The 19759-nt window shown below is 31.4% G+C and overlaps 2 protein-coding genes across 2 annotated transcripts; both read left to right on the forward strand.

The window, feature by feature from the left end:
• The first annotated feature begins 360 nt into the window (after positions 1–360).
• On the forward strand, positions 361–1670 carry LOC125832320 (F-box protein At5g07610-like). The gene has a single exon (XM_049511460.1). The coding sequence runs from the start codon at positions 377–379 to the stop codon at positions 1646–1648; it is 1272 nt and encodes a 423-aa protein (XP_049367417.1). The 5' UTR covers positions 361–376; the 3' UTR covers positions 1649–1670.
• Positions 1671–15169: 13499 nt separating this feature from the next.
• On the forward strand, positions 15170–19540 carry LOC125832564 (uncharacterized). Its single transcript, XM_049511744.1, has 9 exons — positions 15170–15551; positions 16281–16465; positions 17127–17308; positions 17414–17698; positions 17780–17838; positions 17918–17954; positions 18045–18116; positions 18660–18975; positions 19180–19540. Exons 1-9 carry the CDS (start codon positions 15458–15460, stop codon positions 19531–19533), a joined length of 1584 nt encoding a protein of 527 aa, XP_049367701.1. The 5' UTR covers positions 15170–15457; the 3' UTR covers positions 19534–19540.
• The last annotated feature ends 219 nt before the right edge of the window (positions 19541–19759 follow it).

The raw sequence follows: 19759 nt of genomic DNA on the forward strand, positions 1-19759 counted from the left end.
GCCCTGCTTAGAACAGTGTCCAACACGACTTTTACCGTAATTTCTTCTTTTAGTGTCCAACACGACTTTTTACTCAAAAAGGTTTATATAAAAATAGACTAAAAACAGAAAAAATAAAAACATGTGATATTTATGATACAATTATATAAAGTTGATAAACTTCTCATAGTAATATTTTTTATGGGTTACAAATAAAGCAAGCCAATTGCATTAATTAAATATTACTAACTCTATCCATCTATCAATTGCATTAATTAAATATTACTAACTCTGTCCATCTATCAATTTGTAGGGACAGACTTATAACTGGCTGCTCTTAATATAGAGTGTGCAATTTCACTTCAATAAAATACATTCAGTTTCCAAATCAAACACCATGGTTTCCGGCGACTGTACTTCGTTCGGCGGTGCTATTACTCCGATTAGATTGACCCTTACCCACTCCCGGAGTTACATCGAACAGCTGAAGCATCACTTGCCGGTTTTCTCCGAAATCTCCTCCTCATCGAAGCAAATCGCCGGCAGTGAAGATCTTTTAACTGAAATATTCCTCCGATTACCCCCAAAATCTCTACTTCGTTTCCAGTGCGTATCTAAACACTGGCTTTCTCTTATTTCTAGTGGTCATTTCCGTCGACTCCATACTCGTCGGAATGCTACCTCCTCTGCTTCCACTGTCGGCGTTTTCTTGTGCCGGCACCCAAATTATGATTTTCTTGCTCTTAATGAAGAACGAATATCTGAAATGGGTCGGATTTACGACCGTTTATCCGATTCGCGTGGTAGCAAAGTTGTGTGTAATATTAATTCCTGTAATGGGCTTTTATGCGTTGGTTTTAAATCGGATGATGCTAAGACGGATTTTTATATTTATAATCTCACTACCGGTCATCATAGATTTATTCCGGTGCCGGAGACCATGATAGTGAAAAGTATGAACTTAGCATTTGATCCCAACATATCCGAAGATTACTATGTTGTTTGCGTTTGGTTCTCTGTTTCTGAAAATCGACTCTGTTTCTCTGTGTATTCATCCGGATCTGGGATTTGGAGGCATTCGAATGAGCACTGTAATAAAGTGGATTTATGCAGCTATGGTGGGGTTTTCTGGAAAGGGGCTGTTCATTGGTTTAGCCAAACAAGCCCCTTTTTGTGCTTGCAAGTTGATACCTGCGTGTTTAAATCAATGCCTAGCACCGATATTCCTGAAGGACAGTGGTACAGAAACATCGAGTATTTCGGAGAATCGGGTGGTCATTTACATCTTATTGAGATTCATAAGCCTCAAGATATAGAGTTTGATGTTTTGGAATTGAAGAGTGATTATTCTTGTTGGTTTGTGAAGTATCGAGTGAATCTTGAATTTTTGACCAATTTGTATCCGATGATGGTGAATCAAGAAGTGTATCCTCCTGAAGATTATAACTTTCCATATGCATTCAGTACCCTCTGTTTTCTAAGAGATGAAGAAAACAGAGCTAGGGCATTGATATCACTTCCAGGGAAGATTGTTGTGTTTGATATACATAATGGGATGGTGAAAGAGCTAGCTGATATACAGCCTGATTCTTTCAGAAATTTTATTGGTGGTGCACGGTATGATTGTTTTGATGCCTATAAACATGTTGAGACACTCGCTTTTGTTTGAGTTTCTTGTATTTTTTTTTTCTACGCTTCAATAAAATGATTGACATCTTGCAATTCTTGTATGCCCTGCTTTCTGATATTCAAATTAATGGAGTTTGAATACCTTAATTAGTCTCAAGATCTCAATTGGTTTGAACTTTGGAGGGTGGTCATCACACGAAGGACGTGAGATTGATCTTCCTTCAAGACTACGGTTAAACCAAAATGGCTCACCTTGGTGGTTAAGGCTTGGATATTTCTCCTTTCTTTGAGCTAAGTTTTTGAAGTGTCAGTTAGGTTCGAGATCTAATTTCACATAAATTATCGCGATGCGCCAAACCAATTATTTAATTGTTTAAATAATTTACATTTCAATTTGAAATAATCAATTTATTAGGTCATTTTTAAAAAAAATTAAAAAAATTGTATCGTTACATCTAAAATAAAAATAAAATTGCAAACAATTATTTTTTATTAAAATAAAAAATTGTATGATCAAAGATCTCATTTCCTTCTAGAATGAATTTTCATTTCACGTGATGGTGCAAGTGAAACATGGAGATGTGACCATGCGGCCACCAATTATAGGCTGAAATCATACACGTCCCCTTAAAGTTGTCCTCAGATTTCATTTAGCCACTTCAATTTAGCCTTTTACCTATTGAACACCTATACTACAATAAATTTATACTTATTAAACATTTTTTACTGACATGGCAGCTTGTGTGTAATACACACACGAGAGGAGCGTGGAAGACATCTTTACATAAAATAAAAAAAATAAATAAAAATTTAAATCAACATCTCTTCTTCTTCTTTGACTCAACTCAACCCAACCACCATTGCTATCAAACTTTCCGCCATCCCAATCGCGATGATCACCACCATTAAAGCTAATTCACATTCTTTCTTGAGGTCCAATTGTTCTTCTTCTCCACACAATCTTATTTTCTACCAGATTTATTGTCATCATATCCACACTTCTACTTTTCATTCTTTCTCCAGTCATCTTCTTCCTCTTTTATTTTTCAAGCCATCGTTTTCTTTCCCATCTTTCACCACCCACCACCGATACAACCAATATCCAAATCTATTATCGTCAAAAATAGAATCAAATCGCATCAAAAATAATTTTGACGGAACTCCATTTTTTTTGACGAATCTGAAATCATTTTCTTCGAAATCGTTAAAAAAATTAAATCCTAAAGAACTCACAACATAGAAGAAAAATAAGTATCAACAAATCTTAATTAATGTTTAAGAAAATAGTGAGATTGGGAGAAATACCATTTCCAATATTGAATCAGATTCAAGGAAAGGGGTAGGTGGGTGGGTCGAAAAAAAAACTCATATAATTTCAAATTGATAGGAAAAAAGCCGAAGTGAAATGGCTATCGGAATATGCTTCGATTTTATGTCTTTTGGTAAAGATAATGTGGAACGGACGTCGGGGGGTTGGATGGGGTGTTTGGGAAGAGAAGAAGTAAAGGGGAAAGAAGGGTTGTTTTTTTTTTTAAATTTTTTTTTATTGAAAACATAGTTTTTGTTTATTTTATTTTTTAATTTATTTTTAACTGTTTTTTATGGGACCAATGTCACATGTCTCTTTTTGATTAGCTACTATGCTAGTTAGCCACGAGTGTATGACACACTATCTTTACTTTTAGTTGATTGTCAAAATATGTCCAATAGGTATTTTTTTTTTTACTAAAAAAAGTGTTCAATTGGAACAAGCCTAAGTAAAAGTGTCTAAATGAAATATGCGAACAACTTTAAATAGCTATAGATGACTTAAGTCCCAATTATATTACATTTTTTCCTGTCTTAGATCATCTACAACCCCTTAAAGTTGTTCGCATATTTCACTTAGACACTCTAATTCAACCTTATACCTATTGAACACCTACACTGTAAGAATTTTGTACCTATTAAACATTTTTTGCTGACATGGTGCGTGAAAGGCATAGAAAAAGATTTATCTTTTTAAAAAATAAATAATTTATCATCTCTTCTTCTTTTTGACTCAACCACCATTGTCACCACCTTTCCGGCAATCGTCGGTGTCACCATCATTAAAGCACATTCCTCTTTTTTTTTGAGTTGCAATCATTCTTCTTCTTCACGCCACCTTTTGATTTTTACCGGATTTGTCGTTACCATACCCATACTTCTCCTCTATGTTCTTTCTCCGATCATCTTCTTCCCCTTTTTTTTTCTTCAGGCCATCATCTCTGTTCCCTTTTTTACCAGTCATCGCCCCCACCACCCACCATCAACACCAACTCATTTTTCTCCAAATCTATCTTCGTCAATATCTTTCTTTCTCCATAAAATTTCAAACAATCAATCACAACTTTCAAATTGCCACCTTAGTTTGTTCGTCGGAAAACTCTGCCACCATACATCTCTTTCTTTCTGCCAAATCTATACTTAAGAACAAAAAAAAAAATCTTTAAAAAATGTAGAAAAAACCAAGAGATTTAGAGCCCGTTTGGATTGACTTAAAAAAAGTAACTTTTTAAAGTGCTGGAACTTATTTTTAAAATAAGTAGTTATGTGTTTGGATAAAAGTGTTGCAGTTGAAAAAAAAGTTGTTGATGTGTTTGGCAAATAAGTGCTGGTAAACACTTTTTTTTTGTCAAAATGTCTTAAATACCCTTTAAGTTGTTAACATGATAAAAGTTGATTAATCCAAGGTTTTTATACTTTAAAAAAAATTAAAACAAAATTAATTTATATTTTACATCCATAAGTAATAATATTTTCCTATCATTCACATATTTCTTTACCACCACAAATTATTTATAAGAGGAATAATAATAATAATAATAATAATAATAATAATAATAATAATAATATAATGATAATAATAAAAATATAATAATAATAATAATAATGATAATAATAATAATTCAAAAAAATAAAATAATAATAATAATAATAATAATAATTCAATATGGGCAATTTGAAAATTGTATAAAAGAATTAAGGGCAAAAAGGTAATATACTTGGGCAACATAAAAAGGCTTTTAAGTTTTTTAAAAAAAAACTCCCCTCACCTAGCTTTTAGCTTTTGGCTTAAAACAAGTCAGTTTTGACTTAAAGTAAATCACTTTGATAATTGTCAAACGCTCTAATAAGTCAAAAACTGACTTTTAAGCCAGTTTAACCAGCTTAAAAGCCTATCCAAACAAGCTCTTAAGTTCTAATGAAAAGGGGAAGAAGATAAAGTGGGGGCGCAGGCGGCAGGTCGGAGGCAGCAACTTAGGATTTTAGTTAAAAAAAATTAATTATAAATATATTTGGCCCAAAGCCACATGGCGTTATTTAATTAGTTAAATTGCCATGTCATGGCAAGTGCATCACACTCTCTTTACATTTTTTGCTAGTTATCAAAATGTGTCTAATAGGAATAATTTTTGTAAAGCTAAAAGTGTTCAATAGATAAAAAAATTGGCTTGGAATATCTAAGTGAAATATTATGGGAACAACTTTAAGGGGTTATGAATAACTTAAGCTTTTTTTTCTTGTCCACAACTGTATGAACGTTTCAAAAAAGGACCACTTTTGGTACACAATTCTGAAATGAATTGCCACACAAAATGTACTAAGTAATTAATTACATATTGTCCTATCAACCTACTTGTACTACTTACTAACCATTTCAATTATTGTTTCATGGATTAATGGGTTTCTTACTCCACACATACAACTATATACGAAACAAAAAAAATTACTAAATACTCTCTTCATTTTTAATTTATTCATTGATTTTAATTTGATATGAAAATTTTAAAAAATATTATAGTTTTAAAAAAATTAATCTTATTTAAATATATTATGTGAAAAATTAAAGAACAATACATACTTTTTAAAATAAATTTTAAAAATAAATAAATTAATTAAATAAAGAGCTTATAAATTTTTTTTGTCACATCACATATGGGGCCTCTTCAAATTATTTGGATTTCTTTAATGTTGTTTGTAGTTATTAGTGAATAGTGATATCCTGATGAAGTAGAATTGTTTAATAAAAAGACAAATATGAGTTTGGTAGGATATATATATATATCAAATTTCCTTCTAGAATGAATTTGCATTTCACGTGGTGGGGGTAAGTGAAACATGGAACCAACGAGGTTGTGTTGGAACAGTAACTATTTTTTCATATAGAGTCGAGTTTCTTTGATTACGAAATTGTCTTTATTAGATAGCGTTTTAACAATAATGTGAGATTTTTCAGCACAAATCTAAATTTAATCAGATATTGATGTAGATGATAGACACCAAAAAAAAACATGTGCCCATCAATGATAGTAACTTTTTTTCTTGTCCAGAAGTGTAACGACGTTTAAAAAAGGACGGACCACTTTTGAGACACAATCTTGAAATGAATTGGCGCAAAGAGTATACTAATTAATTACATATTGTCCTATTATGTACGTTTAATTTCAAGCTACTTGCACTAGCTGTTAACCATTTCAATTATTTCATAGATGAATGGATCTTCTGACTCCACGTTCATAGGATTTAACATAAATGTACAAATATACACACACAAAATATTAAACTCTCTTCGTTTTAATTTATTGATTCATTTTGATTTGATACAAGTTTTAAAAAATAAATAAGTAAAAATAAATTAAACAAAGAGAATACAAATTAGGATAAATTACTTATATACATAAGTTTAATTTCGTTATTTTCTATTTTTTCTTATCTTTTTTAAAATATTACTTAAATCCCTTCTTTCTCCTAATTCTAAAAACTACCGGATACATAAAAGTCATCAGCCAAACCCACAATCACCGCCCCCTTTTTCACTCCTATTTTCTCTCCCTAAATTCACTTCCAAATTCTAAGAAGTTACAAAATCCATATCCAAATTTGATTTTAAAAAAGTTTAAACTAACCAAACATAAAAAAAAAAATAAAAAAAAATAAATATATATATATATATTTTACGAAAATGTTTTCCATAATACCAGACCAGACCTCGTTTCTTTTTCACATTTTATCCATACTAATTCCAATAATAGTAAAAATTGAATTAAAAGAGGAGTATTTCCTCTTTAATGTTAATCCTATACGGCTAAATGGATTTGTTCAAAATACTTCTTTAATTAACTAATTAACTAATTAACTTGTAAGTCATACCACTTTTTTAGGAATGCAAGGTGGATGCAGCTAAGCCTATAGTGTCCAAAATAGGTCACTAGTTTTTGCAATTATATGTGTAATGAATTATTTTTATTACTCATAATAATGTTTGATCGTTACAGTAGTAATAACTCAATTATAGAAATAATAAATTTAAATAAAAATTTGCCGGATACATAATTTCCACGATTTTTTTCTCCCTTTTTCAAGCTATAAATCTCTCCACAATTATCTTACGGCTATAGTTTGGGATACATTAACTAGAATTTTAATGTATCTAGTTAATTTTGTTTCTTAATTAATGTATAATGTCTTTGTTTCAACACTACGATACATTATAATTTTATCATGCACAGTGTATCATGTTCAAATATTAGTTTTGATACATAGCCCTAATTAGGGCTTAAGTCATCGACAGACACTTAAAGTTGTCCGCATAATTCACTTAGACACCTAAATTCAGGCTTGTACCTATTGAACACCTCTACCTCTTTGAATTTGAACCATTTGAACATTTTTTGGATCATTAGCTAAAAGTATAAAATGAGTGAAATACACTCGCGATGACATGACAATTTGACAAATTAAATAATGACATGTGTTATTTGAATTTTTAAAAAATATTTTAAAATGTATTATAATGTGAAGGAAAAAGAAAATCACTTACTATTAAAAAAAATTAAAAATAATCTGTAATCCCAACCGACTGACCCACCACCCAAACCCTTCCCCTGCTATTCCACCACCATATCGTTGTCCATTCCAACTCTTTAACATTGTTTAAAAACTCTGGCGACCGTGAAATCTCCAATAATTTTAAGCATGAATGCTTCAAACTGTACTTCACATATTAACATGAAAAGAGGATATAGCTTTCTTATTGCCCTATCCTTTTAGATTATTATTTTTCTGCATTAATTGAAAAAAAAGAGAGTAAATTAGAGAATTTTACTTCGAAAAAAGCATCAATGGCAGACGAGAGCTCGGAAGAAGAAGGGTTAGGGCTAAAAAAGGTTTGTAACAATTCTGTGGAATTTCATCATCTCCGTCGTCGTCAATGTCGTACTGGGGTTCTTATTCTTGTTCTTCTTTCTCCGGCGAGAAGTAGCCTTGTATGAGTGAAAAAATCATCGTCACCAACCGACAGGATTCGAATAAGCCTTTCGAGTTTCTTTTGCCCCGCCATAAGTTTTCCAAAGTAAGATTAAGTTATAAATTTGTAAGTTTGTTTGCTTCCATAAATCAACAATATGATAAAGATTAAAAAAAAAAAAAGGAAATAAAATTTGAATCGATTCTATATTTGAAGAAAAAAAAAAGCGAACAAGCAGTGGCGTTAATGGAAGAGGTGCCGAACAGGAAGAAATGGATATAATGACGGTGATAATGAAAAATATGAAAAACTACAATGATAATGATGGTTGGATAAAAAGCAAAGAAGAGGAAGAAGAAAGTTACTGGTGCGAGATTGCGGTGGCGACGGTGGTTGCTGCTTGGTGGTAAGGTGGAGGAGTAATGGCAGCAATCACAAGGAAGAAGAAAGGGATTTTTTATTTTAAAAAGTCTAATTAGTTGCTTTCACGCGCTCTTTGTCCGTGCATCACACTTAAAATGCTATGTAGGCAAAAAATGTTTAATTGATTCAAATTTGAAAGGGTAGAGGTGTTCAATAGGTACAAGTCTCAGTTTAAGTGTCTAAGTGAATTATGCGGACAACTTTAAGTGTCTGTCGATGACTTAAGCCCCTAATTAGTTTTGATACTTGATATAAAACTTCTACCAAATGTATCATTTATCATGTATCTAGGTGTGGTTATGTATCTTCTACCTAATTCAAATTTAGAAGGATATGTATTTGTACATAGTACCAAATCATATGTGTGATACATAACACAATCACACACCAAAAAATATGCTATTTGGAACGATTACATGTATAATGTTTTTTTACAAAAATAAAATATAGTATTTCTCAAACAAAATAAGATACATAAATAATAATATATCATGCACTAATTTTTTAGGCATGAAATGTAAATTCAAATTCATACTAAATGTATCCGATTCATAACAATTACCAAACAATAATGTATCGATCTCAAACCTAAAATCTTATGGGCAACACTTTCTTATATAATGTATGTAGTAGAAATACAACACTTTCTTATTTAATGTATCTAGTAGAAATACAACACTTATCAATTTAAATTGAAAAGATCTTCATGATGTATCTTCTCAAAATTTTCGATAATTTTGAATCAACATTGAAAGGATCTTCAATGAACTAGGAAAATAATTTTTGAAACTCAAAATTTTCAACAATTTTGAATCAAAACTGAAAAGATCTTCAATGAACCGGAGAAGAATTTTGAATCTCAAAATTTTCGATTATCTTGAATCAAAATTGAAAGGATATTCGATGAAATTGAAGATTCACAAAAGAAATCATTTGTCCAAACAACAATTCCATCACTTTTATTTCCTTCATAACTCACCTCGCTTATCAAAAAAATTTGACAAATTTTTTTATGAAACAAAGAACGATGAACAAAAAGAGGAAATTTATTTTTCGATTTTTTTGGTTTGTTACACTATATGATTGAATTCTTGACAATAATTTGGAATGAAATAGCACAATTTATGGGATCTTAATTTGATATTCAGTTATTCCCCCCCCCCCCCCCCCCCTTAATTAATGCAATAGATGGATACCATGAGATCTTAATTTAATTTTCAGCTTTTTTTCCCCTTAATAAGTGCAACAGATTGATACATAATGTACCAACGATAACGTATCCGGATCCTTAATTATGTATTTGAAATGCCTAAAGAAAATGGGATTAATGTAATTAGAAAAAGAATAGGGATAGAAGGTAATTTAGATTTTACACTATGAGATTTATGTAAGTTATACTTTAAATTGTTCACATCACATATGGGGCCTCAAATTATTTGGGTTTCTTTAATGTTGTTTGTAGGCAGTAAATCGGTTTAAATAAGACAAGTATGACTTTTGGTATAAAATAGAAATAACGAATGGGCAAATTGTGTAATTAAATAGAGCTAGCAACAAAGTTTATCGCTAATTTTATTTAGCAACAATTATTATAATATTCTATCATGTATGAGTGATTAAGCAATATGTTTGTAGCTGATTTCAATTCTTTTTAATGATGCATGAATTTTGTAATATATATAGTGTTCTGGAAGCCTTCATTCAATCACATGTATCGAATAGTATACTATGAAATTATTTGCATTTCATCCTTTGGAAAATGAGATCATTAATTTAACAAGTTATTTAATTTGTGTTTTCATTCGGTGTTTGAAGTCCGATTAAATTCGAAGCGTGCAGGGCCTATTTGAAAGGTGGCATTTTCAATAACATTTTCTTCATATAATCATATTTAGGACTCAAACTTGAGAATTCATATTAAGGGTGAAACAATCCGCCACTACACCACAACACATTGATATATAACCACATTCATGAAGATACACACGTGAAACGTGCAAACATTAAATTATATATTTTCTCTTAGGTCAAATTCACATAAAGTGAAGAAGATATTTTCAAACTACTGTTCTTAAAAGAAAATATAGGAAAAAGCAAAAAGCAATAGAAATAGGATAGATAATTAGCGTCATTTGCGTCTTTATCGACGGTGTAATAAAAGAATATATGCTTATTAAAATAGCACTTAAAACTTGATCTTATTGGTGTTAAATGACAAAATCAAGTCTAATCTCATCATTCTTCAATTTAATAGTAATAATAATATATACTTATTTGAGTACTCTTAACTTGTACTAATTAAATAAATAAATAAAAAGTAAACATCATCAGAACACGTGAAAGATTAATTACATCCTTTTTAAATGTAGACCATCTCCATCTTTGAATAAATAATGAAGAGTAAGCTATTGTGCACAAGGGATCAATTATAAAATTGTAGAAAAAATATTTTAGTATCGAACACTATACTGCTATGTCTCTCATATTTAAATCGTGTCGTGCAAATATAATTCGTTCACACTTAGACGAGTTGCGCATTTTGTATAACAAGATGTGAAATTTCTAACAGTCGTTTGGTAAAGTGTATAATAATAATGTTAAATGGAGTGTGTTATTAATGTTTGTATTAGCAAAGCATGTATTAATTATACATAGATTATTTTTATGCATTGTTTGGTTTGATCCATTAAAAATAACATGTATTGCATAAAAAAAAAATTACAAAAATACCCTTCATTATAATGGTGGAAAAGATGTAAAGAAAATTTTGAGGGAAAATTAGGTCTTTAGTTATTCTAATGTACGCATTAAAACCATTGACAACATAAATAGCCAAAATTGACATATAAGATAACTTATCAAAATATTTAAAAATAATATTCTATGGATCTTGTTTGTTTGGTATATGCACGACAAATAAACGTTTATTGCTTTTAATAGTTCGTTTTTTTTCAATTAACAAATTATGAAGGATTAACAACAAATAAAAAATTAACAGTACTTTAGCGAATTGAATTATGATTCATTATTTCGATTTAATTAACCCGTCCATTTTGACCAAAAACAAACATCGAGTGGATTATAACTCAACCTTTTCCCTTTTTTGTATTAATTCGAGTCATTTATTTCACTTAAATATAGCTCAACCATCCATTTGATACCTCTCGAAAATTCTTGTTGGGCTTTCATGAGGCTCGTACAAGTCGGATCATTCTGCTCTAAACTGAACAGATCACTTTTGCCAGCGGCTTAATGGGCCACTCAGTTCTTTTAGGCCCATTAGCGAATATCTTTTTAAAAAGAGCAACTTTCACATATAGCAAATAAAAAATCCTTATTTGTATGCTATAGCAAAATTTGCATAATTGCGTTCCATAGCAAACATATATATGTATAATTCGCTATACATATACAATTGAAAGCTATATCTATTTCACTATACATATATACAAAAAGAAGCAATTGTATAATTCGCTGGCTCCTCTTCAGATTTGTATAATTTCGCTGGCAGACCATTTGTATAAATTGTTGTTAGCCTCTCGTTTGTATAAATCGTTGACAAAAATATTTGTATATCAAAAATCACTCTCTCTTTCGCTTATACAAACATTAATTATACATTATATTTGTATAATCTGTGTTTGTATAAAACGGGAAAGAGAGAAAGGCAAAAGAGAATTGGGCAGGGGAATATTTGTACTGTATAATTATAAGTGTTTAAGACGAATATATATGTATTTGCATGTGTATATATAATTTTCTTTTGCTTTATACAAACATAAATTATACAATATACAAACATAAATTTTACATTATATTGTATAATCTGTGTTTGTATAAAACGAGAAAGAGAGAAAGGCAAAAGAGAATTGAGCGAGGGGAATATTTTTATTGTATAATTATAAGTGTATAAGACGAATATATATGTATTTGCATGTGTATATACAATTTTCTCTCGCTTTATACAAACAGAAACACAATTTATACAATTATGTTGTATAAAACGAGAGAGGTGAGCACAGAGGAATCGAGCGAGAAAAGGACAGTGGCGAGCGAGAATTTGGAGGGAGAGAGGCGACTGACAAACGTTTGCTACGGGGCGCAATTAAATCAAACAATAGCTACTCCATTTATTTTAGATTATAAGTTTGTCATTTTGTACAATTATCCCTTTTAAAAAGGGTAAATTTTAGGAATCACATAGTTTTAATATGAAATTACAATCTATCCCTCATTTAAATCAAGTTCATAATAATCATTAATCATATTCACTTTTGATCACCAAATGTCTAAAATTCAAATTGAGTTTTGTTTATCATTTGAAAGGGAGTCTTGACGCAACAGTAAAACTGAATATATGAGTTGTGGTGTAGTTGTGACACTGTTCTACCCTTAACCAAAGATCTCGAGTTCAAGTCCTGGATATGGAGAAAGTTATGTTGGGAGTGCCACCCTTGAATGGGTCCTGCAGTGCACAATCCGAATTTAAGCAGAGCTCTAACACGGACATCGGACACTAGGTGGGAAACTAAAAAAGAAAAAAAATCTGATTATTAAATAGGTGGGCTTCCATTTGATTTGAGAGTAGTAAACGTTTAGTCGATGGCCCATTGGTATGTTGCAAGTTGTTTCCACCCAAAAATCTTATCTTCTTCTCCAGCATGTCATATGGTCCATTTGTTATGTCTAAACAAAAAATATGTGTTTTTTAGTGGCTGAAATTGCAATTACACTTCATATTCAAAGTTGAGATTTTTACATTATACACAACAATCCATAATAAAAACAATTTAGCCTTTATTTGTTATAATTTACAATAGATAATCAATGAGAAATTACTACTTAATTTTTATGTACATTGGAGATGGCCATAAATAGTTATGGTTAGGCCGATGAAAATCTTTTTTTAATTCGATTAGTCAAAATTTTAAGATTTCTTAAAATTGTACTTTTTTAAGAATGAAATAAGCCGTGTGGTTTTGAACAATGGAACAATGGAAGGAACATTATAATATATGGAATATTTGTTACTGAATTTTGGACAAAATGACAAATACATAGTTAAGAAAAATGTATAGAGTAATTATTATAATTAATTGAGCAAGCAAAGCTTTGATTTGAACATTCGGCTTATATTATTTTATTTTATTAAAAGACAAATAGAGAATAATTAAACATTATTTACAATATTGTTAATCACTTCAAGGAAGAGCCATTTGTAAATGGTGGGACTAAAATACGTCTTGCTTTGTCATTTATTTATGTCTGTACAATTTTTATTCATTTAAACTTTTAAGATAGGAACAAGTCAATTTCGATTTAAATTTAAAAAATGAAAAGCTTCAATTACAAGGTAGGATTTACCAACTCCAAAGGCATCAACTTATAATTATGACAGTCAAATGTATACTAGCATAAAATATAGGTTTTTTTTATTTTTCGATACAAGTGGGTAATATTGTTTTGGTCATGGACTTACCTGCTCATATATTTTTCCAATTGATAAAACAATGAAAACTATTCAATTCTAGACGAACAAAAATAATTTATTTGGATACAAACCATGCTATAACTTTATTATTATTATTATTATTATCAATATAGGAGCAAATAAATAGTCATTAATAAGGCCAAAATGAAGGTCATTAATATGAATACATTGAAGTTAACCTAAAAAATACATTACTAAGTTTGAAATTGTGTAGGCCGAGTAGCCGTTATCTGTACGCTGAACAATCAATAGAGTAAGGGCCCGTTAGGCCAAAATTATGAAATTTATTTGAAAAAAAAATGTTTTAATTGTCAAAGCGAAAAATAATATTTTAAAACTAAAATTATGTTTGATCAAGAATACAATTTGGAGTAATTTTTTTTAATCAATGTGAGTGATTTTGAGTAAAAACATTAGCATTTTTTTGGTAAAATATTTATAGTCAAACATAATATTAGAATACATTTTTTCAAAAAAGAAAAGAAAAGAAAAGATATTCATATAAAATGATCAATAAGAGTAAAAGATATTCACAATGAAACGACCAAACGACCACAAGTTTTTCATAACCACTCAGAAATCACTACTTCGGTGAAATATATATTGATACTTTATGTATTGAGTTTTATAGATCAACAAGTTTTAATAATGACTTTATTAGTGTACTTAAGCATAGCTCAAGTTAATTATGGATTTCACTATAGCAGACAGTTACTTGAAACCTAATCTAGTTAAATTACTCAATTAATTGGTCAAAATTCTTCATGCCAATAACATTTGGTTCATGACTAGGAGTTGCATTAGTAAAGTAGATTTTTTAAAACGGAAACAAATCATATGTATAAAATAGAGTTTTTATAGTTTGTGTTCAATGAACTAAAAGAAAATTTATAAGATCTCATATTTAAACCCAATAGCTTTTAAATATTTGTACAAGTATATCCAAGTTTTGGTGAATAAAAAAATTGTTGTGGAGCTCAGGAGCTGTGTGCTGATAAAAAAAAATATTTTTTAATAATCATAATTTATGTGACACTTTTGATTTAATCCATTTTAAAAAAATACTATCCTTTATATTAAAATTAATTTAACTTTAAATTTTCATTTTATATTTAATAAGATAATTTATAGCCAAATAAATATTTAATACTTTTCAAATCACAAGTTTCAAAAGTCATTTTTTTAAAAAACTTGTTCCTAATTAGTTCTTTTTAGGCTTTCTACCTCATGTTCAGTATTCAATCACATTATTATCCGATTAAATTTGAATTTACTTCGAAACACGTCAAATTGAAATGGAGGTATAATATGGAGTATTAATATATCCATAGACAACTGTCGTTTTAAAACCAACCAAAATACGGAATCGAACAAGTCCACCACCTTCTTCTCTTCTCACACGTCTTTGCAGTTTGCACTATGTTTTTTCTTACTTTTTTAGTATAAAAATTAATGTCTTACTATAATATATAACTATACTATAATCCAAGAAAACAAGGTATATGATTACCCTTTCAGCTTCCTTCCCCAAAAACCACCTTCTTGTACTATTGGATATTTATTTGTTTGGTGGATAGCCACATATATCACACAAAAACTCTAAAACCCCAACAAGAATTCTCTTAAGTTGAAAACTTGCTAGTCCCACAAAAATTAAGACAGTCATGTCCTACACAAAAATTAATTCAATTCCTCCTACTGTAGCATTTTCCTTGCTCTTCGTATCTGCACTCTCACTTTCATTCGCTCTGGTTGATGGTAAGCCATTGTTTTTTTCTTAAAAGTTGTAATCATTTTACTAAATTGGGTCTCTAATTCCTAGGATTGTTCTTGTTTTTGCCTTAAAGTTGTAATCTTTTACTAAATGGGGTGCTGATTACCTAGGATTGTTCTTGTTTTTTGCCTTAAAGTTGTAATCTTTTACTTAATGGGGTTGCTAATACCTAGATTTTTCTTGTTTTTCCTTAAGGTTGTAATCTTTTGCTTAATGGGGTTTGCTAATACCAAGGATTGTTCTTGTTTTTTCTTAAAGTTGTAATCTTTTACTAAATAGGGTGTTAATGCCTAGGATTAGTCTTGTTTTACCCCAAAAGTTGCAATGTTTTACTAAATGGGGTTGCTAATTGGCTAGGATTATTCTTGTTTTTCCCTTAAAGTTGTAATCTTTTTTGCTAAATTAGAGTTGCAAATTAGCTAGGGTTGTTCTTGATTTTTACCTTAAAATTGTAATCTTTTACTGAATGGGGTCGCTAATTACCTAAGTTTAATTCTTGTTTTGCCTTGAAGTTGTTATCTTTTTACCAAATGGGGTCACTAATTACCTAGGATTATTCTTGTTTTGCCTTGAAGTTGTTACCCTTTTACCAAATGGGGTCGCTAATTACCTAGGATTATTCTGGTTTTCTCCTTAAAGTTGTAATCTTTTCCTAAATGGGGTGCTAATTTCCTAGGATTATTCTTGTTTTCCCCACTGTTTCGTGTGAGTAGGTGTTGTGAGTGAGTCTACTTATGGCGTGGTTTCATCAGTAAGTAAAAGGTTTCTGGCCGAAGACAATGCTACTGGAAACTCATCTCTAGTACTGGCTGCTGAAAGAACCCATAGACGAGATCCGCTTGAGGATCGGAGTTACTATACTGGTGGATGGAACATCAGTAACAAACATTATTGGGCTGTAAGATTTCTTTTCAGCCCTTAATCATTTATTCTGTTGAAAATTTGGTTATTATTTCTAACATTGGTCGAAGGTTGGTTCAAAATCTTCACATTTGATTATTCTTATGGTTCTTTTTAGCATCAGTTTGGGTGTTTCAGTGATTGTTCATATGCATTAGCAATTGGGAAATGTGATTTTGCATCTCTGTATGGACGAAGAGTTCTAATTCTGATAAGAAATGAATGAGAGAGAGAGAGAATATGACCCCAATAATTCCTATAATTATAACATCCTTGTACCTTGTCATGCTGTTTTACTGTAAAACTCCTTACGAGACTGGCATATGCCGGATTCTTGACTTAACAAATTACACTCACAGCTGGATTTTTATAGGAGTCTTATTTTACTTTGTACTCTTAGAAATGGATTTCACGTAAAGATGAATTTTTCATTCTAAGGCCATTACGATTTCACTTTCTTAGATTTGTTGCCAGCCCCTATTTGCTTGTTAACTTCATTCAAACAAAATTGGTAGAATTTCTCAGGATGGTCTCTAATGTGTTTTCTGGTTGTTATCATAGATGCCAATATGCCATGTTTTCAGTCATCTCTTCAATATTTTTAGCTTATATACTTGACGACCAAGTGACTATCTGATAAAAAACTTTTCTTGATACAGTCAGTTGCTTATACTGGTGCCCCTCTTTTTGAACTTGCTATATTCTGGTTTGTGGCATGTGCCATTTCCTTGCTCCTAGTTTGTATCTGTTGTTGCTGCTGCCGGAGAGGACGTTATGGTTATTCTCGAACTGCTTATGCACTTTCTCTTATTTTTCTCTCCGCATTCACCATTGCTGCAATGTAATCATTCTTTCTCTCTCTCTCGTTCTCTCTCCATCATCTCTTTTTCATTACAAATCGATTCATTGTATGGATTTATCACTAATGTCTGCATTGGTATATCAGAATTGGTTCTATTTTTCTGTATACTGGACAAGGGAAATTTCATGACGGTACAAAACATACATTGGATTATGTTGTGCAACAAGCAGGATCAACAGTTGACAATTTAAGGAATGTGTCAAACATTCTGGCTGTTGCCAAGCACACTGGAATTAGTCAAATTTTTCTACCTCAAAATGTTCAAAACAACATTGACAAGGTTGACACCAAGATTAGCTCGGCTGCTGAAACTCTTGAAACGGAAACTGAGAAGAACAAGAAGGATATCATGATTGTCTTAGACTTAGTGTAAGCACTTCTTGGTTAATTCCTGTGAACTATAGTGAACTTGTGATGTCTAACCAATTGCCATGCTGGTATGCATTGCAGGAGGCGAATTCTCATCATTGTTGCTGCTGTAATGCTTGGTTTGGCTGCTCTTGGTTTCTGTAAGTTCTATGCTCTTTCAAAGTTAATACTCCGTTGTACATATTGACTGACAATTATCTTGTTGACAATCTGCTGCAGTGTTATCTATACTTGGTCTGCAGTTTATTGTATACATGTAAGTGTTATTACTAGAACAAATACTTCTCTTGATAACAAGGAACTGATTATGTTTTTTGAAGTCTAAAGCACTTTTATTATTTTGCAGTCTAGTCATTATAGGGTGGATCCTTGTTGCAGTCACATTTATCTTATGTGGTGCATTTCTTGTTCTTCACAAGTAAGTTATATCAAGTTGTACTGTTATCTGTATCCTATCATGCTTCTACATCTCTGATGTTCGAACCCCTCCATGTCAACCTTCCAGAACAAAATAAAAAGATAGAAAAGACTTGATAAAAAGAGGAAAACTCTACCCCTTTTGCACATCAAATCAATACAGCCGTTACGCTGCCTGTACTAGATATTCTGAAACCTCCTTATGTGGTATAGCCTTCGACATATACGGAATTTTTAAGTGTTGCTTGGACTCTTCAAAAGTGCTGCCGCACCCGTGTCAGATCCTCCAAAAATGCATAGCTTTTTGGAGAATTTGACATACACCCGACAATATTTATCAAGAGTCCGAGCAACATAGATAATAATACATCTTTTCTTTCAATATTGGAACATATCTTTTATTTTCCACCACAACAATGCATTCTTACTTGTGTTCAGAATTCTTCAAAGTACAAACTTAATTTTTAGTACTGTTAGCTTCTTTTTTTGTTTGTTCAGTTATATACTTCCCTAAATTTCTAACGATAGTTTTGTCCATCTTAAGTGCAACGGGAGACACATGTGTGGCAATGGATGATTGGGTAAAAAACCCTTCGGCTCATACAGCACTCGATGATATAATACCTTGTGTGGACACTGCTACTGCCCAAGAAACATTGTCTCAGAGCAAAGAGGTCACCTACCAATTGGTTGGAGTCACTAACACTATAATCACCAATTTTTCAAACATTAATCCGCCTACCGGTGTTGGTTACAACCAATCTGGTCCACTGGTCCCTAACCTCTGTAATCCATTTAATTCAGACAAGACAGACCGGAAATGTGCAAGTGGTGAAGTGGAACTTAGCAATGCCACACAGGTATGTGAACTTTTTTCACTCTTAAGAAAATAAACAGTGAAGATAGAATGCTGAAAAAGAACTTCTAGGGAGAACACCATGCCCATGTTTCGCAAATCTAATATCACAGTTTGCATTGAGGAAACAACCTTAATAAGAAACGTGTTGAGATATTTGATACAAACTGGCAAACTGTATTCAGTAACTTCAATTGTATTAATGCAGGTATGGAAGAATTACGTCTGTGAGGTTTCAGCAAGTAATATGTGCTCCACTGTGGGCCGTCTAACCCCTTCTATGTACGACCAAATGACTGCTGTAGTCAACGTTAGCAACGGCCTGTATCATTCTGGGCCTTTCCTTAAGGAACTACTCGACTGCACTTTCCTTCGAGATACCTTCACTGTCATTCATGACGAACATTGTCCTGATTTGAGCCGATACAGTAAGTGGATCTACATCGGTTTAGCTCTGGTCTCAGTTTCAGTAATGCTCTCACTCATTTGTTGGGTACTATATGCAAGAGAGAGACGTCACCGGAAGTATACCAAACTTGTTGATGCTACATCTGGTCAATAATCATTAGCAGGGAAAAGCCACTGTTGATTTTTCAAATAATTTTTGGATCTCGTAGTTATCGACAAAACGTTCATATATTTTCTTAGGTATATATATATATATAGTATGTTATTTATATCTGCAGTACAAGTCGATTAGAGACTTGTAGGCATTGTTAGATGTTGTTCATACACTATCGAATCTAGATTGATGCAGAGTGTTGTGTATATCAAATTTTGTGTGTTTT

The sequence above is a fragment of the Solanum verrucosum genome, unplaced genomic scaffold (genome assembly GCF_900185275.1).
Source record: "Solanum verrucosum unplaced genomic scaffold, falcon-dt-bn FXZP01000009.1, whole genome shotgun sequence".
Taxonomy (NCBI): Eukaryota; Viridiplantae; Streptophyta; class Magnoliopsida; order Solanales; family Solanaceae; genus Solanum; species Solanum verrucosum.